General features: G+C 43.5%; 1 protein-coding gene across 1 annotated transcript in view; it reads left to right on the top strand.

The window, feature by feature from the left end:
* The window catches only part of LOC110167872 (growth hormone receptor-like), a 61,516-nt gene that overhangs the window by 6,885 nt on the left and 32,610 nt on the right, over positions 1 to 22,021 (top strand). The window contains exon 2 of the mRNA XM_055160017.1: positions 3,169 to 3,395. Coding sequence (XP_055015992.1) covers positions 3,314 to 3,395 — 82 coding nt within the window. The 5' untranslated portion in view covers positions 3,169 to 3,313. The remainder of the gene's footprint in view (positions 1 to 3,168; positions 3,396 to 22,021) is intronic.

The following is a 22,021-nucleotide window of genomic DNA, read 5'->3' as shown; positions in this document are numbered from 1 at the left end:
GTCCGAATCCCAAAACTAAAAATATGACAATATCAGAACCAGAAACAAAAGTGATATGGTTCAAAAGACTTGAAAAGATCGACTTTGTCAATAGACACATCCCACTGGGAAAACAAACATGGAGGTTTGATGTTCACTTTTTCAGAAAATCCTTCCCAGTATGAATTGCGCGATGACCAGAAGTCCGAGATTCATGATGCGTGTATTTTAAGTCTTTCTAAAAAGTTTCCAAAACGCAGGACGTGAACTCGTTGCATTCATGTTGTTTTTCTCTGGACGGTCAGGCTCATTTTTCCGTCTGTTTGTCGTTGAAATCGCGCGCGTCCGTGTTTTCCCACAGTTTTCCCACAGTCCACAGCTCAGTGTGACCTGCACTTGAGCCTAACCCTGTTCATTTATTTTATTGGTCTAATGTAGGAAACACAGCCCCTCCTCCTCTTCTCCACCCATCCTTCCATCCTCCTCCTCCTCCTCTTCCTCCTCTTCTTCCTCTTCTGCTCTGGTTCTGTTTACTTTGGGCCTAATTGTCTGCAGTTCCGGCTCTGGGTAAACACACATTTTGATAAGCTCCATCTGAGCCTGACTGCTTCTCTCTCTCCACCTCCACCTTTTTCTCTCTCTCCACCTCCACCTTTTTCTCTCTCTCCACCTCCACCTTTTTTTTTTTCTTGAACCCTCACCTACCACCCTCCTCCCTCTCTCTCTCTCTCTCTCTCTCTCTCTCTCTCTCTCTCTCTCTCTCTCTCTCTCTCCCTCTCTCTCTCTCTCTCTCTCTCTCTCTCTCTCTCTCTCTCTCTCTCTCTCTCTCTCTCCCTCTCTCTCTCTCTCTCTCTCTCTCTCTCTCTCTCTCTCTCTCTCTCTCTCCTCTCTCTCTCTCTCTCTCTCTCTCTCTCTCTCTCTCTCTCTCTCTCTCTCTCTCTCCTCTCTCTCTCTCTCTCTCTCTCTCTCTCTCTCTCTCTCTCTCTCTCTCTCTCTCTCTCTCTCTCTCTCTCTCTCTCTCTCTCTCTCTCTCTCTCTCTCTCTCTCTCTCTCTCTCCTCTCTCTCTCACTTTACTGTCTTCCTTCACGTCTTTCACAGCCTCCCTCCCTCTTTCTCTCTCTGTCTCTTAAACACACACAAACACACACACACACACACACACACACACACACACACACACACACACACACACACACACACACACACACACACACACACACACACACACACACACACACACACACACACACACACACACACACACACACACACACACACACACACACACACACACACACACACACACACACACACACACACACACACACACATTGCTTATACCCGACAACAACTTACACCAGTGAGAGTGAAAACAGCATTTATTTCCTTCAAAAATAAATAAATAAATAATAAAATAAATAATAATAATATGTAAAATAAAATAAATAAAAAATAAATAAATACAAATAAAATAAATAATAAATAAAATAATAATAATAATAATAATATATAATAAAAATATGTATAAAAACATTTTTTAAAACAGTTAAATAAATAAATAAATCTTTATTGATGGAGCACTTTTAAAAATAAGGTTTACAAAGTTGTGCACGAGCAGCAAAGAAGAATAAAAATGACAAAATCAGACAATGAAGTAATCAGTTCAATTAAATATAATAAATACAGTAAGTTTAAATAAAAATGTGATCTTTGTGTAAATAAAGACCCTGAGGTACTTGAACTCCTCCACTTGAGGCAGGGACTCTCCACCCGCCCAGAGACGACAAGACGCCTTTGTCCGGTCGAGAACCACGGCCTCAGACTTAGAAGAGCTGATCTTCATCCCAGTCACTTCACACTCGGGTCAAACCGCCCCAGTGCTGCAGGTCCTGGTTCGATGAAGCCAACAGGACAACATCATCTGCAAACAGCAGAGATGAGATCCTGTGGTCCCCGAACCAGACCCTCCGGCCCCTGACTGCACCTAGAAACTCTGTCCATAAACACAATGAACAGAACAGGTGACAGGTGCAGCCCTGGGGGAGTCCAACATGCACCGGGAACAGGTCTGACTTACTGCCGCCAACGAACACAGCTCCTGCTCCGGTCGTACAGGGACCGGACAGCCCTTAGCAAAGGTCTCTCGATTTACCGGTCAGTCTTCGTTCCTCCTCTCACCTCTGGTCATGACTCTGGGTAGTGACCGAAAGGACGAGATCGCAGATACAAGCGCTTGAAATGAGTTTCCTCCGCAGGGTGTCTGGGCGTCTCCCTTAGAGACAGAGTGAGGAGCTCAGTCACACGGAGGAGCTCGGAGTAGAGCCGCTGCTCCTCCACGTCGAGAGGAGCAGTTGAGGCTCGGGCATCTGTTCTGATGCCTCCTGGACGTCTCCCTCAGGAGGTGTTCCGGGCATGTCCCACCGGGAGGAGGCCCCGGGGAAGACCCAGGACACACTGGAGGGACTATGTCTCTGGACTGGCCTGGGAACACCTCGGGGTCCCCCCGGAGGAGCTGGAGGACGTGTCTGGGGTGAAGGAAGTCTGGGAGTCCCTGCTTAGGCTGCTGCCCCTGTGACCGACCCCGGATAAGCGGACGAAAATGGATGGATGGATTTGTAAATAAAACGATGTTGCAAACTTTATGAAATTCTCTGAGCGAATCTTACTCTCTCTCCCTCCCTCTGTCCCTCTTTCTCTCCACCTCCCTCTCTTCACTCTCTCCTGCACTCTATTCCCACTTTCTCTCTCTCTCCCACTCCCTCTCTTCACCCTCCTTCCTCCTTTTTCTCTCTCACTGTCTCTCTATATCTCTTTCTCACTCTTCTTTTCTCTCCACCTCCCTCTCTCTTACACTCTCCCTCTCTCAATCCCCTTTTTCTTGTTCCCTTTCTTTCTCTCCCACTCCCTCTCTTCTCCCTCCTCCCCTCTACTTCTCCCTCCCTCCCTCTCTCTCTCCCTCCTCCTCTGTCTTTCTCTCACACTCCCCGCTCTTCTCCCTCCTTCCTCCCTTCTCTCTCTCTCTCTCTGTCTCTTTCTCACTCTTCCTTTCTCTCCACCTCCCTCTCTCTTGCACTCTTCTCCCTCTCAATCCCCTCTTTCTTGTTCTCTCTCTCTCCCACTCCCCCTCCTCCTCTTTCACTCCCTCCCTCCCTCCCTCTCTCTCTCTCTCTCTTTCTCTCCGTCTGTAGGAGTGGTCAGTGAGCTGCCGCGCTGGTGCCTGGACATTCTCTCCTGCGCTCTGGACTTAGAACCATCTCCTCGTGGACAGACACACGTCCCCCGTCACACACGTCCCCCGTCACACACGTCCCTCACCGTTCCTCCGCGTCCATCATGTCCTTCCCCAGATCCTCGCCAATCCTGCTGCTTCTCTCCGTCTTCTTCGCCGCCGTCGCCTCCTCGGACGAAAATCCAGGTACGCTCCTCTCCTCCTCCTCTTTCTCTTTCTCTTCTGAGTGTGTGTGAAAGTGTGTGTGTGTGTGAAAGTGTGTGTGCGAGTGTGTGTGTGTGTGTGTGTGTGTGTGTGTGTGTGGCTGCGCTGGAGGAAAACCGAGAGGATTTCTGTCATGTCTGTGGTCCGGGGACTTTGCGGTTTGTTCTGGAGCTGGCTGCGCTTTCTAGGAAAAACTCTTGCACAAGGCACCGGGAACTCGGAGCGTCGCAATGTGTTCTCAATCACTCTCTCCCTCTCTCCCTCCTCCGCGCTCCTCTGCACGCTCGCACGCTCACACGCTCGCACGCAGACGGGGGGCTTTATTATCGAAGTAAAAGTACTCTTACTCGAGTAAATGTCGTGAGTAAGAGACAGAAGTTTTATGGGACGATATGAAACGATCTGAGATTTTGATCTGATTTTGTTTGTCTCGTTTTCCCTTTCTCCTACTTTTGCCTTTCCTGGTTCAGTCCTGGTTTAGTTCTAGTTTAGACTGGTTTAGTCCTGGTTCAGTTCTAGTTTAGACCTGGTTTAGGTTTGGTTTAGTCTGGTTTACCTGGTTTTAGACCTGGTTAGTGCTGGTTCAGTCCTGGTTTAGTTTGGTTTAGTCCTGTTTAGTCCTGGTTTAGACCTGTTAGTCCTGTTTTAGTTGGTTTTAGTCCTGGTTTACCTGGTTTAGTCTGGTTTACCTGGTTAGTCCTGGTTTAGACTTGGTTTAGACCTGGTTTAGTCCTGGTTAGTCCTGGTTTAGTCCTGGTTGAGTCCTGGTTTTCTGGTTTAGTCTGTCCTGTTTAGTCCTGGTTTAGTCTGGTTCCTGGTTTAGTGGTTTAGTCCTGGTTTAGACCTGTTAGTCCTGGTTTAGAGAACCTGGTTTAAGTCCTGGTTTAGTCCTGGTTAGTTTAGACCTGGTTTACCTGTTTAGTCCTGGTTTAGACCTGGTTTAGACCTGGTTTAGTAGTCTGTTTAGTCCTGGTTTAGACCTGGTTTAGACCTGGTTTAGACCTGGTTTAGTCCTGTTTAGTCCTGGTTTAGTTTCCTGGTTTAGACCTGGTTTAGACCTGGTTTAGACCTGGTTTAGTCCTGTTTTCCTGGTTAAGTCCTGGTTTAGACCTGGTTTAGACCTGGTTTAGACCTGTTTTAGTCCTGGTTTAGACCTGGTTTAGACCTGGTTTGGTTAAGTCCTGGTTAAGTTGGTTTAGACCTGGTTTAGACCTGTTTAGACCTGGTTTAGACCTGGTTCAGTTGTTTAGTCCTGTTTAGACCTTTAGTCCTGTTTTAGTCCTGTTTTAGTCCTGGTTTAGTCCTGGTTTAGTCCTGGTTCTGGTCTGTGAAGTGATGTTGTATTTTGTGATTTCGTGTTCGTACTGGTGAAAGTGAAATCGTAAATTTTCATTTGGTGATTTTAATTCTTGACGTCGTAACTTTTCAATTCATTTTCTGATAAAAAACACACAACATATCGAGAGTTTACACAGATTTATTTTATGCTCAGCTACAGACAAATACGCTCAGATTTTTCTCCTACGCACATGAATATTTCTGAACACTTTCATTCTCCGTCATTTTCTTCTTTTGTCTCACGTTTGTACAGTTAATGTTTTGTCCTTCACCCGAGATTTACTCCTGCAGTTTCTCTGTCTTGAGTAATTTCTTGGACCAATATTTTGTATTTCTAATATTATTTTAAAGCAGAGGTGGAACCAAGTCGTTGTTTTACAAGTCTCGAGTCACTGGTCCTTTAAGTCTAAGTCAAGTCAAGTCAAGTCAAGTCAAGTCCAAGTCAAGTCCAAGTCAAGTCCAAGTCGTCTGCTCTGAGCTTCGAGTCATTTCAAGTCCAAAATACCAAATACAACTGAGATTTTTGCAATTTAAATGAATGAAACTAAATTGTTCTTAAAACATCAGGGTATATTTATGAGTATTTATATAAGAGCTGTAGAAATACACATTTTGTTCCTATTTAAGCGTCTTGAGACGTTCTTTATGTGAATCATTACATCAGAACAGAAAGAATTCAGATTTAACCCTCAGTCTCTCCTCGGAGTCACATTGACCAGAAGAAATTATTATTTTTAGACGAGAAAATACATTTTTTGGTCTAATTGACCTGAAACAAGAGAGCGGGAGGGGAAAAAATTAATAATTGTTATTTTGTCGTGTATTTCTCTGTAGTTCCCTCTGTTTTACTGTGTTGTACTGTGTATTACTGCAGTACATTTGAGAATACCACATCACAGTACTTCAGTTACTGTTGCCATAGTAACAGAGAAGTGGGTGGGACATGTTCCAGTTTGTTCCTTTAAAATTAATCACTGCATTTATGATCTGAAAAGAGAAAAGTATTTAAAAAAATTTTTTTAGTCACGGGCCTCAAGTCCAAGTCGAGTCCCAAGTCCTAGACCTTCAAGTCGAGTCCCAAGTCGAGTCCCAAGTCCTAGACTTTCAAGTCAAGTCCTGAGTCCTAGACCTTCAAGTCGAGTCCCAAGTCCTAGACCTTCAAGTCGAGTCCTGAGTCCTAGACCTTCAAGTCGAGTCCCGAGTCCTAGACCTTCAAGTCGAGTCCCGAGTCCCAAGTCCTAGACCTTCAAGTCGAGTCCCGAGTCCCAAGTCCTAGACCTTCAAGTCGAGTCCCAAGTCCCAAGTGCTAGACCTTCAAGTCGAGTCCCGAGTCCTAGACCTTCAAGTCGAGTCCCGAGTCCTAGACCTTCAAGTCGAGTCCCGAGTCCTAGACCTTCAAGTCGAGTCCCGAGTCCTAGACCTTCAAGTCGAGTCCCGAGTCCTAGTCCATTTTATCAAGTCAAGTCTCAAGTCCTAAAAACAGTGCCTCAGGTCTGATGACGTACTTCTGACAGTCGAGTCGCGTCTGTGGATTCGTGTTCACACTGAAGAAAGTTTAATCGTAAATTTTCCTTTTCATAAACCAAAAAAGTATCAAACATAGTTGAGATCAGGTTTGGGCAAACTTCAAGTCGAGTCCCAGGTCTCAGTCCATTTTATCAAGTCAAGTCTCGAGTCCTTAAAATAGTGCCTCAAGTCTGACCCGAGTCCAAGTCTCGACTCACAGGTCCCACCTCTGTGTTTTGAAGTGACGTTACTTTTACTTGAGAATTATTTTTAGCCGCTCCGTCTGCCAAAACAACAAACGTGTTGAGACGCGTCGTTGGATTTTATTTACGCTCCGCTCTGTAGCTCTGGGACACGTTTGACTTTTACTAACAAAAATATCGGCTTTATGGTTATTTTGACTCAGTATTTATTTCGTTTTAGTCGGCACTGACAACAGATATTTTAGTTATTCGGTATTTTGACCGAACACCAAACTTGTACCAGTGCTTTTTACTTCCGTTATGTTTAGGACGAACAGAATTTCCAAATCAAAAACTGGGACGCTCTCGATTTTGGGTGGTAATAATGAAAATTGTAAATCGAGTGCGGAATTAAGGAGAATAGTTCTGAGCTCGACCCATTCACGACGAACATGAGTCAGTTAAAGGTTGTACAGAAGATTTTCCAAGGAAAGAGAAATGCAGCGACTGTCCATTTTCAAATGTCACACTTCGCTCCTCTTCCCCTTCTCTTCTTCTTTCAGCGACATCAAAAACAGACTTTCTTTTGTAGCGAACTGGTCGTGAATTCTTGTCTGCCATTGCGACAAACTTTGTGCTAAACTTTGTGTGAGACGAAGCTACAGTTCGAAAAAGACGCTAAGAACCGCTGTGTTGGTTGAGTAAACGGCATCAGTGCGTGAGAGGCGAACGTAAACCACGTAATCCCAGCGCTCTGGCAAGTCAGTGACGCTAGAAACATAGGGAGTTTGACTGACAACCCAACAGCCAATAGATAAGAGAGGTAGCCTTTTTATCTATTGGCTGATGTTTGTCTGCCCTCACCACGTCCACAGTTGATGGATTTTCATTCTTTTTTTTTTTTTTTTGGTCATCATAATTACAAGGCAGCTGCATCTCTATAATTTTATTTTGAACTTTCATCGACAATTTGAAAAAAAATAAAAAAAAAAAAATCCTCCATACAACCTTTAAGTCACATTTTCTTTGTGTTTTGGTCGTTTTTAAGCAGCTTTTCTGTGTTTTACCCAAATAAATGTCAATGTTTTTCTCTCTTTAAAGTTGGCAAGTGTAGAACTGGTCCAAAATAGGGACACCTGGGACATTTCTTGTACAGATTTCTTGGACAAATCAGTGGTTTTGTATAAATCTGCAGGGACGGGGGGACACAGGCTCAAAACTGTGACTGTCCCGGGTCGACAGGGACGTCCGGTTAATACAAGTTTTAAAGGTAATTTTGTTATAGAGACTTAATAATCCATTTATTGTTTTGGTTGTGCTTGGTTCAGCAGTGGTTTATTCAAGTGCATCAGGTGTGAGTCAGACACATTAGGCTCTTCTTATGTGAACAAGTCTGTTTTATTTAGGCCTGTTGTTTTTGTTTGTCTTACAGTTCCTGTGTTAAATGTTTTTTAGAAAGTAAAGTTTGTTGATCTTTGAAAGGTGTGTTTGCATTTTTATTCCATGGTCATTATACAAGTTGAAATCGGTCTCAAAATTTTAATATTATCGTTTATAGCAATAATTTCTTGAATTAATTGTCCATCAAAATCTGTTATTGTTACAGGCCTCGTCTTGTAGGGACGGCTGATGCGTCAAAAAAATTTACTGCAATTTTTTTGGAACCAAATTATGATTTTGAGATGATTAAAGGAGCAGGTATTTTACTTGTTTTATAAGTTTCACTTAAATTTTTGATTTTTGAGTTCAGTCCCCATTCAGAGTGTTATTACCGTATTTTCTGCAGTATAAGGCGCTCTGGATTATAAGTCATTAAATGGTCTATTTTCAAACTTTTTTCACAAATAAACCTTGTGGGACTTTAAAGGAAACCCAACAGTGTGATGGGTGAGTGGTTTTGTTTGTTTGTTCGTTCACAGTGACTCTGGGCTTTGTTCAGTTGTGGCGTGTAGGGAGTAGTGGTGTAAGAAAAAAAATCGATTCAGTGATATACCGTGATACTTCATTGCACAATTCTCAAATCGATTCAAAATGCATCCGAATCAATTTTTTAAATAATATTTTTCACAAAAATTCATTAGTTACATTCACAGTTCTCATGATTTTAAAAAGTTTATGAATTAAAGTTCATACAATTGTGTTCTCTTGAAGGTGTAGTTGACTGTATTATTAGAAGTAATTATTGAAAAATCGCAATATATCATCCATTGATTTAGTATCGGGATATATTGAATCGTGACATGTGAATCATGATATGTATCATATCGTCAGACTCAAGGCAATGCACAGCCCTAGTAGGGAGGGTGTGTCTGTCGCTGGATTGTCGGCGTGTTCGCAGTGACTCAGTTGTTCAGTCGTGTCTAGAAGTGGCACATTGCACTCGCTTTTTCGGTTCGTTCCTCTGTTCCGTTCGTCGTCGGCGTGGAGTGATGAGTGTGTCTGTGGGTGTGTTTCGCTGTGCGGTCGCTGTCTGCTCCGTGTGTGTTTGTGTGTTCTGTGTGTGTTTGCGGCTTTGTAGTTTACTGAAGTCGTACTGGGACACTCAAGTGGATTCGTGTACAGGGCGCTCTGGATTGTGGGTCGTTTTTGATGGGGTTAGAGGCGTTAAGAGTGCGTCTAATAGTGCAGAAAATACGGTACAACAAAACCAGCGTGTGTCCCGCTAATGAAACTACCGCACATCACGTCAGGTTTGTGAAGTTGTTGTGTACAGATTTGTGTCGTGGTTTTGTGTATTTATGGAGAATTGTCGTGTGGGGGCGGAGCCTTGTACGGAATGTTACAGCTAACCATGAGAAGGGTTTGAATAGGGCCTGGGAGAGATCGCTAGATTCCTCAAACATGCATGGATGACTCTAAAACAGACATGTCAAATTCAGGTCCGGGGACCAAATTTGGCCCATGATAAAATTATATTTGGCCCATGAGATCATATCAGATCTGTATTAGAGCTGCCCCACTGGCTACAGATAAATTATAGAGACATGATTTATTTAAAATGTTGTTATTATTTTATATTCTGCTTGTTCTGGATTCAGTGTTTACCAGACCAACTTTATTTATAAAGCACTTTAAAAACTTTACAGTATGCCAAAGTGCTGTACACAAACACAGGACAAACAACAGAAGAAAATATATGATACACATACAATACAACCACTAAAAACATAAAAAACAATAAAATACTCAACAAGAAATGTACATGTCACTTATTAAAAGCCAGTGAAAAAAGATACGTTTTTAGGAGTGATTTAAAAACAGGTACAGACTCGGCCTCTGATCTCTAACGACGACTGCTCCCAGAGCCGAGGGGCAGAAACAGAAAACGCACGGTCCCCACGAAGTTTACGTTTAGTTTTTGGGACGGCGAGCTGGAGTTGGTCTGCAGACCTGAGAGTGCGAGAGGGGACGTGAGGGTGGATCAAGTCAGTGAGGCAGGAGGGCGCTGGGCCGTGCAAACACTTAAAAGTGAATAAAAGAATTTTAAAATCAACTCTAAAAGACACTGGGAGCCAATGAAGTGAAGCTAAAACAGGTGAGACGCTCTCGTGTTTCTGGGTTTCAGTTAAAAGTCGAGCCGCTGAGTTTTGGCCCCGTTGCAACCGGGAAAGTGCATTTTGTCTGACACCAACATAAAGTGCATTACAATAATCCAACCTAGTCGTCACAAACGTATGTATGACAGTTTCAAAATGTTCTATTGACAAAATAGGCTTAATTTTGGTTAGTTGTCTTAACTGGAAAAAAATTGTTTTTACAACAGCACTAATTTGGTGATCAAGTTTTAGATCTGGGTCCATTTTGTAACAAATTTGTTAAATTTGTAACAACTGGCTTCACTAAATGATTTAATGAACCCAGGTCTACAGAAGAAGAAGACTTTAGGGAGCTAGGGCCAAAAACCATAACCTCTGATTTTTCCTGATTTAGATGCAAAAAATTTTGTGACATCCAACATTTTATGTCACTAATGCAGTCGAGAAGTGGTCTGGCAGCCTGCGGATCATGTCTCTTTAATGGCAGATAGATTTGGATTTAAGCAAAACTATTATTAAACATTCATTTTAATAAGAAAAGGTTTAACATAACATATCTCAAAAGAAGAGAAAACACGCAGATGTTGTTGGAATTGTTCAATAAATATTTTGTTTGCCCATGACTTTGTCCCAGTTTTTAATTTGTCCCTCTGTGAATTTGACTTTGACACTCTCGATCTAAAACCTCTGCAGAGAAGTTTTTGATGAGGGAACGTTAGAACATGGTAGAAAGCTCCAAAAAGTCTATTTTCCATTACAGCCTCTTTTTCAATCAGTCAATCAATCAAACTTTATTTATAGAGTGATTTTCATACAAAAAACTGCAACACAAAGCGCTTTACAGTGATTAAAAACACCCACACACACAAAGCTAAAGATAAAGAGGAGGGTCTTGAGATTATTACCTGTGACATAATTATCTTTTTCACAACTAACTGTCTGGAATCTGGGACACTAACTAACTGGAACCAGTGCACAAAGAAAGAAAGAAACCCCTCCGCAAACATACAGGCCTCTAGAGCCTGCAGCCATTTTAAGATTCATGAACTCGTAGAAGGAGCTAAAGTCACCTGCTTCTTCAGAAAATGTGTCATTGAGTGCGTTTACATGCACATCAGTAACCCGGTTATGATCGGGTTTTTTGAGTATCCCGGTTTCTTGATGGTGCATGTAAACACAGTAACCTGGTTTCAGTAACCCGGTTATGGCAGTATCCCGGTTATTAGAAACCGGGTTACTGCAGCTGGTTTATTCCGATAGTAACTGTGATACTTGTGGCATGTAAACGCAGTATCCCGGTTACTGCAACATAAAGTTGAGTTGCATGTGTCCAAAAGACACTTTCCAGCCTTTCACCACAACAGTAGTCACATAAATAAATTGACCAACATAAATAAAGTGACCAAACGAGTGAAATGACTGTAAAATAAAGAGCTGCGCTAAACCTGCACATGTACAATCTGCACTCGTACGACTGCACTCGTGTGACGCTGAAAAGCTAAAACATGAACTATCTCCTATACTCTATACGCACGGAACACACTTACCATCATCAGCACCTCTTCTGTCACAGAAATAACACACATAATCCACAGAGTCGTGTCATTTAGTCCAAAAAGAAACTGATCACATCAGCGGCGCAAGGAGCGAGTTGTTTTTATCGCCGCTAACAGTTTATGCTAATTAGCCAAACGGTCCTAAGTTTCGTTTCTGTAAAACATAAACAAATGTGATCAGAGCTGAATGATCTGATCAAACGGGCTGATGTGTCTATAGTGTTTATGGTTTATATGTTGTAAAGTTGAGTTTATTTATGCAGAAGATTTTAATGAAGAATCTGTGCAGTGGATTGTGGGAGATCTCGTAGCTCCTTAGCTTCTTATGCTAAAGGAGCTCACGGTTTGTATTTTTCCTGGTTTATGAAATTGATTTAAGTTAATTTTTGCGCCTGCGCATTTGTAAGATTATGTCAAGAAACCGGGATACTCCATTTGATCATGTACACGCGGATATGAGTGTCCCAGTTTCTCAGTGCTCATGTAAACACAGTAACACGAATACTGACATAACCGGGGTATGGCTAATAACCGGGTTATTGATGTGCATGTATACGCACTCATTGTAATTGGCTGAATTCAGCTGTCACTCACTCAGAGCACGATGGGGCGGAGCAAATGGAGAAGTGGGTGGGGGAAGTGCCTGTGTTTGAAGAGGGGGCATTGTGGAGCTTGTTTCCATGTTATACTGTTCCCTCATCAAAAAGGTTTTAGACTCATCCATGCGTGTTTGAGTAATCTAGCGATCTCTCCTGGGCCATATTCAAACCTTCTTTAACCTTAGCAGTACAAGCCGGTCCAAAGCTCCGCCCACAAGCCTACGTCCCCCACAACTCTCCATAAATACACAAAATAATGACAGAAAACTACACGAGCAGCAGTTTGATCACGTCCTGTTTGATTTTTTATATTTTCTTCAGAGAGAGTGTGTTTGAGGCAGCGACGTGTCCACCGCCGTCGCTTCAGCTGTTGATTATTACCCAGATAATCAATATTTATAGTTTTCCAAGAATGTCCTGGTTCAGAGCTGCGCTGCTGTTGACCCGCTGCTTCTCTGAAGGACGACAAACAAACCGGACGACGTGCTCGGGTCGGGTCTTATCGCGCTCACACGGAACTAGACTTTCAGAACGACCCATGTGTGTTTAATGTCGTCAGCCGTGATTTGTAAAGTCACTTTCCATGTGGAGAGTCGGACGCTGCAGGGAGTCGATAAGGGAAATGAGATTTTTTTACATTAAGGAAGGGCATCTGGTGCAAAGTCTGTACAGCACATCTGTCTACTGTACGACCCCCAGAAGTAATTTTTGTTCTACATGCTCCCACTGGGTTTAATTCTAGAGAAACATCAGATTAACGCTGTGTTTGATTTTCCTTCCGAATCGGTTTTCCGAGGAAGTTTTCTAGCGACACACGTGACACGCCCCTTTTCCTGGGACGGCAGGAAATATAGACCATGACGCCCACTGTGACGTGTAAATATGAAGAGTTTTCATTGTGTTTGACACTTTGGTGTTTAAATAACAGTTTCAGTCTCTCATATCACTGCAGTACTTTACTGTGTCTGTATCACTGCAGTACTTTACTGCATCTGTATCACTGCAGTACTTTACTGCATCTGTATCACTGCAGTACTTTACTGCGTCTGTATTACTGCAGTACTTTACTGCGTCTGTATCACTGCAGTACTTTACTGCATCTGTATCACTGCAGTACTTTACTGCGTCTGTATTACTGCAGTACTTTACTGCATCTGTATCACTGCAGTACTTTACTGCGTCTGTATCACTGCAGTACTTTACTGCGTCTGTATCACTGCAGTACTTTACTGCATCTGTATCACTGCAGTACTTTACTGCGTCTGTATCACTGCACTTTACTGCGTCTGTAGCAGTACTTTACTGCGTCTGTATCACTGCAGTGCGTCTGTATCACTGCAGTACTTTACTGCGTCTGTATCACTTACTGCGTCTGTATCACTGCAGTACTTTACTGCGTCTGGGTTTGGGAGTCCTTTTGTGGTGAGGCCAGTATTGAACAAATACTTGACTAAACAGACATGAACGTCCCTAAGTTTGTAACGGAAGAGAAACCATAACATAAAATGAAGTGCAAATTTCAGAAACTAAAGGAATTAAAGTGTTTTAATAAAATGAAAGAAAAGTCTTCATCATAATCCACGTATCCGACACAACAAACAGAATAATACACCTCAAGTTCGGACGTGACGTCAAATCCGAGGTCCAAGTGGGAGTCGGAAGAAAATCAAACGCAGGGTTAGTCCCACGTCTGACGACCCTCAGCTTTATCTTCTGGTCTCCCCAAAAAATGTCTCATCCTTTGCCACGCTCCATGTCTGTGTTTTGAAATAAAAATCTGATGTCCTTTAATTTTCTCCAACTAAATGAAAACAAGACTGAGGTTATTCTGTTTGGACCTGACGCCCTCACGTCTGACCTTGGGCCTTTTGCCACTAATTTGCACAGTTCTGCAAAGAACCTTGGTGTTTTTTATGGACTTTCTCTTAAACTTTGAGAAACAAATTTCAAATGTGGTTAAAACCAGCTTTTTTTCTTTTTTTTTTTTTTTGTGCCAAATTAAGGGTCTGTTTACACGAGAACGCTTGTGGGTAAATACAAGCCTGGCATCATACACAATCGAATTCCACACACTTTTGTGTCACCTTGTGCACGAAAATTTCCTCCCAAAAACGTTCGTCTAAAGGTGGAATAAAAAGTGAAGACGCGACGCCACTTTTGCATCTTCTGTTCAGACCCTCATCATATAAACGTAGCCCAAAACTAGGGCCGGGCACGTTAACGCGTTAACTTTGCGTTAACTTTGCGTTAACTTTGCGTTAACTTTGCGTTAACTTTGCGTTAACTTTGCGTTAACTTTGCGTTAACTTTGCGTTAACTTTGCGTTAACTTTGCGTGCCCGAGCCTCTGCGAGCCGCGGCTCCGGCCGCAGGCTCCGACTCCGCGTCTGCGCGGACTCTGGTCGCGGACTCTGGTCGCGGACTCTGAGCTGAGCTTATTTGTTTAGTTCAGTGCTGGAGTAATTGATTTACCCAGAAACCATTGGAAGAAAAAATGTGATTGGTCCATTTCCATTATATTAACCCTTTGTTTCCTAAGAAATATCAGTCCAAGTTTATAACACTGATCTAGAAATTATTACTAGTGTCGTGTTCATTACTCACAGCATAAAAAATATTCAATAAATATATTAGTAGTACAAAGTCCATTAAATATTTTTTCTTGAGCCTTCCCTGAACACCTTGAAGACTCTGAGGTTCCCCTGTGAAAGAAATGCTGTTTGCACAACAAATGTTTGTCTCTTTCATTTACATTTCCAATAAAAGAGCGCTATACTCTACTTTTTAATTCATTAATTGGTTTTGCGTATAACATGCGATTAATCGCGATTAATCGCTCGAACTCATGCGAGTGGGCAAAAATAAAACATTTTAATCGCGATTAAAATGTTTTATTTTTGCCCAGCCCAACCCAAAACCAATCCTAACATGCAATAACTTCTTGGTCTCTCAGGTCAAACTCTCTCAACCTACTGTTCATCCCAAAACCGTCCTACTGTCCGTCCTGCCGCCTCAAAACCGTCCTACTGTCCGTCCTGCCGCCTCAAAACCGTCCTACTGTCCGTCCTGCCGCCTCAAAACCGTCCTACTGTCCGTCCTGCCCGTCCTGCCGCCTCAAAACCAGGGGAGGCTGAGTTTTCTCTGTTGTGGCCCCTGAGCTTTGAACCGTCCTCCCCTCTTCATCTTCATCATTTCCCTCTGCATTCGACTCGTCCTTCAGCGCCGCCGGGGAGGTTTGTCAGGAGCAGTGATCTCCAGATTAGAGCCCGACCGATATGGATTTTGCTGTGGCCGATATGAAACCGATATAATGGGAGTTGGTTCTGCCGATAGCCGATATAATCGCCGATATATTTAGTGATGTAAAAATTCACTGTAAATGTTGAATTGTTTAAAAAACTTAGGTTTGGCTCTGGTGGATTTTAAATTGGGTTTATTTAGGCGACATTTATTGTTATTCTGCCTCTTTACATCATATTTACAGACAGTAGGTTGGTTTAATGGCATTTTTGCATCACATTCTAGACACTAGTGATGGGGATTCCAGTTCTTTTTAGAGAACCGGCTCTTTTGGCTCGGCTCACTAAAAGCTGCTGGTTCTTTTGGCTCCCAAGTGGCTCTTCAGATTGTTTTGTTGCAAGCAGGACTAAAGCACGTCTAAAGCAGGACTGAATCAGGACTGAACCAGGTCTAAACCAGGACTGAAAAAGGACTAAACCAGGACTGAAAAAGGACTAAACCAGGACTGAAAAAGGACTAAACCGGGACTTATTTATTTTATTGCTAAACTACAGTCAAATATGCTCGTTTTTTTTTTTTTTTTTTTTTTTTTAATCCTATGTACACACAAATTTCTCAAAGTTTCGTTTTGAGCCGCTGCCGCTGTCAAACCACGAATCACGCGGCGTGAAGAGAAAAAAAGTGAGAGAAAGAGAAAACACGGCTCCCAATAAGGATCAGGCTCCCGTCGTTCCCTTCAAAGAGCCGGTTCTAAGAGTCATTTCGTTCGCGACGGACCCATAACTAGTAAAGAAAGTAGCGCTATTAGCCTTTAGCCGCAAATACGTGTGCGCCGCGGTAATTAATTATATGAGCAAATGTCATAATTCACACGTCTGTTCACAGCTCATTTACATATCAGTGCAGGTCCAGTAGCAAATATACGGCCAATATAATCACTTTAGAACAGACCAATAGAAAACAGTCTGTTTGTGTGTGCGGGAGCTACAGCAGCTAACCCATAACAAATGACAAAAACTAGCTTCAGAGTCGACATATTTCCAACACTCACCGCTCATACAGGCTCCTCCTCACATCACAAGTCTGCACTAATAAATGTCCTTTTAATCCAGACTCAAACCGATTGTCCGTAAAAAGAAAATAATCTCAGTGTTTGGATCTGTGTCTGCAGGTGTAAACAAACACATGTGAGTGACGCGACTCTGTGGTGTGTTCAGGGACAGTACAGACACACACAGACAAATGACTCCGTAGATAAATACTGATGTGGAGCCACATATTAGGACATTTATCTGTCTGTAAATTGGATTAAATGAACTTTAATGAGCTTTATAACGAGGTATAACATGCCCACGTGAAATATCGGCCCCTATCAGCAAGCATATCGGCCGATAGCCGATATACCTAAAGTTGCTCATATCAGCCGATAATATCGGCCAACCGATATATCGGTCGGGCTCTACTCCAGATGTCAGGATTACTTTAGCCGGGGGTTTGACCTGTTGTTCTTGCTGTGAGTCGATGGGGTAAAAACCGAAGTGTCCAGAAGAAACCCACCGAGACGTGAGAAGAATGTGAAAACTTTGCACTTAACGGCAACACAGGAATCAAACCTCGAACCTTCTCGCTGTGAGGCACGAGTGTTAGCCACGGGTTTGAGGGTGTGAGGGTCTTTGTGTGTGACGGGACAATAGTATGTGTATGTGGAGAGTCTGTCCGGCCCACAGCACATTTCCATACACACAGAGCCACAGTGAAGAGCTTTTGTTTGTCTCCTCCTGTTGGATTTTTCACAGGCCACAGAAAGTCCCAAAATAAAATTCTGTCAACACAAAAGATCGACTCAGACACGAGTTTATGAGAATTTTATATTCAAGGCTCTGATTTTTACTGTACTAGTTCATTTTAAAGTCTCTGCAGTGGCCCAACGTTATTCTGTACTTATCTGATGAACTTACGACTGTCTGATCTGACTGCAGCGCTCAACTCAACAAAATGCAAAAACCTGTGTGTTGTAGATTATAACAGACAAAAGCATGTGTTCTGTAAAGTTAAAATACACATTGATTGAATAAAATTAATAAAATCATTTTTCCCCTCAGAAAAAGTGAAGCGTAAAAGCAGAACTTTGTGTCTAAAATCAGACACTGCGTCTTCATCTAATTATAAAATATTTGAATTATTTAAATTATTTGAGTTATTACAAACACGTGAGTCGCTGTATGACATGGAGCATTTCTCCACTCCAACTGAAGGTTGGCGGTTCGAATCCCTCTCTTCAGCTCCCACAGATGAATGCTGCTGTTGTGTCCTTGGGCAAGACACTTAACCCACCTCGCCCCAATGTGTGTGTGAATGGGTGAGTGGTTTGAGTGTTTTTTTTGTTGTAAAGCGCTTTGAGCCTTGAAGGTGGAAAAGTGCTATTGGGCCCGGTCCAGCAGAAGTAAACAACAAGGCCAAAAACTCAAGTTAATTCATCTGATATAAAAATGTATTGAACAGATACATATGTCTCTAGTTTATCAAACTGTTGACCTTTTTTCTGGACCATTTTTGGTTCTAAAGTTCCATATGTTTTAAACAGACCATGTATGAAACATGGAACAAAACTTATTTCCCAAATTTCAAAGACCTGAAAATCATGTAATATAATGTTTGTATTTCATCATATCATCATATCTTGTGTTATTCCATCTTTGAACTGTTGATGAAGGGACAGGATTTAAAAAAAAAAAAAAATGTATTTAAATGTATTTAAAATGATAAAAATTTGCTTGGAAGGACTGACATATTTTATAGAAATAGTTTCCTTTCATTTTGAAGTAATATTAAAGTATTTGGAAGAAAAAAGCGACAAATGATGTAAAATCCTGCACCTTCTACTTGTTTGTACAATTTTCCCTCCGTTACTTTTCCCTCCGTTACCATGAACTTTCTTAATAAAAAATCTCATGAGTCAAAAAGTCAGAGGTTTTTTCAACCTAATCTTGTACCATATGGTAGAAACTATATGAAGCAAATATTCAAACCAGTTTGTTAAGGATATGTAAGTGAGAACCAAGAGTTATCACTGTTTGGATTTATTGACCAAAAAGTGCTGCATATTTCATTCCCTCCGTTACCGACATGAGTTTTTACATTTTTTGTCACCAACTTGAAAGAATCTCACAGGTTTAACTTGACCCTGTTGGAGTGTAACTCTTTCCTACATTCTGATACTTTACTTATTTCAATAGTTCCTCTAGTTTCTGAATAAGAGACATTTGAATGTCAAAAATCTGACCCTGTTTCCCTCCGTTACCACTTGACCAGACCCTATAGTAAAATGTGACCATTTATCCGGACGCTTTGGGAAGAGAGCTGATTGTCTGTGTGAAGTTGGTCCACGCTGTTTCACTTTTGTGTGTGGAAAAACTGTTCTAAAGCTGAACTGTCACATGTGAACATCAGTGATGCAGCGAGAGGTTTGTGAGAGCGAAGGACTCGTCAGATTTAAATACATGTGTATGTGTTTAACATGTGTTTGAATATCAGGTGCCTCATCTTCAAAATGCTCACTGTACAGGGAGTACGTATGAGTGCTGGTGACGACAGGAGTAATGACAGGAGTAATGACAGGAGTAATGACAGGAGTAATGGCAGGAGTAATGGCAGGAGTAATGGCAGGAGTAATGGCAGGAGTAATGAGTAATCAGGTCAGGGAGTATTCTGGGTCTTTAAAGGGCATTAGCTGAGAGCTGCTTCCTGTGCGTGTGCAGACGCTTACGGACACGTCGAGTCCAGAGCACAAAGACTCTGAACACGACTTCACAGAAACACACTGGAAAACTGAAGAGCTGCAGCTCTGAATGATCACATGACAAATCAGTCAGTTATTCAGGTCTTTGAGAACAGAAGGTGGAAACAGTAGAGTTCAGTTGTTTTGATTCCTTGGGTCAGAGTGAGAGAAGTGTCGTCCCAACAGTGACAGGAGTCTAGTGTTGCACTGGGGACGCTCCACACACAACAGGAGCATGTGAAACATTCTGGGATGATTGATCTGATTTCCAGAAGTGTGAAGAGCCTTAATGCTCCTACGTGCTGCACACGTCCTCACACACATCACACAGCTGCACAAACCTGTGGGATTCCAGGAAACAGCCTGGACAGGAGATGTTCTGAGCTTCTGAGAACCGACCTCATTATTACCCACCCTGCACCGGGGCATACGCCTCAACCAGTACCACAGACACCACAGACACCACAGACACCACAGACACTCCACAGACACCAGACACCACAGACACCACAGGCTCCACAGACACCACAGACACCACAGACACCACAGGCTCCACAGACACCACAGACACCACAGACACCACAGGCTCCACAGACACCACAGGCTCCACAGACACCACAGACACCACAGGCTCCACAGACACCACAGACACCACAGACACCACAGACACCACAGGCTCCACAGACACCACAGACACCACAGACACCACAGACTCCACAGGCTCCACAGACACCACAGACACACAGACACCAGGCTCACAGACACCACAGGCTCCACAGGACACCACAGACTCCACAGCCAGCTCCACAGGCTCCACAGACACCACAGACACCACAGACACCACAGACACCACAGACACCACAGACACCACAGACTCCACAGACTCCACAGACACCACAGGCTCCACAGACACCACAGACACCACAGACACCACAGGCACCACAGACACCACAGACTCCACAGACACCACAGACACCACAGACACCACAGGCTCCACAGACTCCACAGGCTCCACAGACACCACAGACACCACAGACACCACAGACTCCACAGACACCACAGACACCACAGACACCACAGACACCACAGACACCACAGACACCACAGACTCCACAGGACACCACAGACACCACAGACACCACAGGCTCCACAGACACCACAGACACCACAGACTCCACAGACACCACAGACACCACAGACACCACAGACACACAGACACACAGACACCACAGACACCACAGACACCACAGACACCACAGACACCACAGACACCACACAGACCCACAGACTCCACAGACACCACAGACACCACAGACACCCACAGCTCCACAGACACCACAGGCACCACAGACACCACAGACACCACAGACACCACAGACAGCACCACAGACACCACAGACACCACAGGCTCCACAGACACCACAGACACACAGACACCACAGACTCCACAGACACCACAGACACACAGGCTCCACAGGCTCACAGACACCACAGACACCACAGACACCACAGACACCACAGACACCACAGACACCACAGACACCAGCCTCCACACACCACAGGCTCCACAGGCTCCACAGACACCACAGGACACCACAGACACCACAGACACCACAGGCTCCACAGACACCACAGACTCCACAGGCTCCACAGACACCACAGACACCACAGACACCACAGACACCACAGACACCACAGACACCACAGGCTCCACAGACACCACAGACACCACAGGCTCCACAGACACCACAGACACCACAGACTCCACAGACACCACAGACACCACAGGCTCCACAGACACCACAGACACCACAGACACCACAGACACCACAGACACCACAGACACAGACACCACAGACACCACAGACACCACAGACACCACAGACACCACAGACACCACAGACACCACAGACACCACAGACACCACAGACACCACAGACACCACAGACACCACAGACACCACAGACTCCACAGACACCACAGACACCACAGACACCACAGACACCACAGACACCACAGGACTCCACAGACACCACAGACACCACAGACACCTGTGAGTCAATCCACAGAACTGCACGAAGAGACAAGACAAAAGAAAAACGCTTTTGATCAGAGTTGACAGAACCAGTTAGAACTGAGTGATAAATCTGATTTATTCAGTTTAGTTTTCATAATCAACACTGTGAAAAACAGCGTCTGTTGAGGACTTTAGAAGAACCTCTCGTTAGTGCGGGTGTCACACAGACACTTTGACATCTCTGCCTCACTCTGGTTTTCAGGACAAGTCCAGTGAACAATCTAACATCTGTTTAACAAACCTTTACTGCCACACGCGCCTGTGACTGTAAACTCAGGTTTTCTGTTAAAGACACAGTTTCCATGTGTCTGAGGAGAGATGAAACAGCAGCTGGAGGTCGTCCACCCTCTGCCCTCACTGTGCTGTAACATTTAAACTAAACTGTACATCATTTTACTGTAAACTAAACACTAGACTGGCCCATGGACAAATGCTCTGTGTATGTCAGCCATATGACAATAGAGAAATAAATAAATCAGCTCTAGAATGTCTGCTCTGCTCATGATCTCTACAGGAGGTTTACACATGTTTCTCTTTCTGTGAACTGCTGTTGTCGAGTTAAAATGAGCTCCGTGTCTCCGCGGGAGCTCAGGCCGGGCTCAGGTGCTCGTCTGGTCTCTTTACTACGAAGGGATTAAACTCTCAGGGTCGTTTTAAATTAAAGTTGGCCTCAAGCGTCGTCTCTCCTCAAACTGAAACTGTCATTCTGTTTTTCTGTCGATGATTCAAACCTGTGACAAGCAGCGTGGCACAGAGTTCAGCAGCTCTTCCTCCAGAGGCTCTCAGGATTGATTCTC

This window comes from Boleophthalmus pectinirostris, unplaced genomic scaffold, assembly GCF_026225935.1.
Source record: "Boleophthalmus pectinirostris isolate CB_2022bp ecotype Guang Dong unplaced genomic scaffold, ASM2622593v1 HiC_scaffold_2826, whole genome shotgun sequence".
NCBI lineage: Eukaryota > Metazoa > Chordata > Actinopteri > Gobiiformes > Gobiidae > Boleophthalmus > Boleophthalmus pectinirostris.
This window is presented reverse-complemented; position numbering and strand designations above follow the sequence as displayed.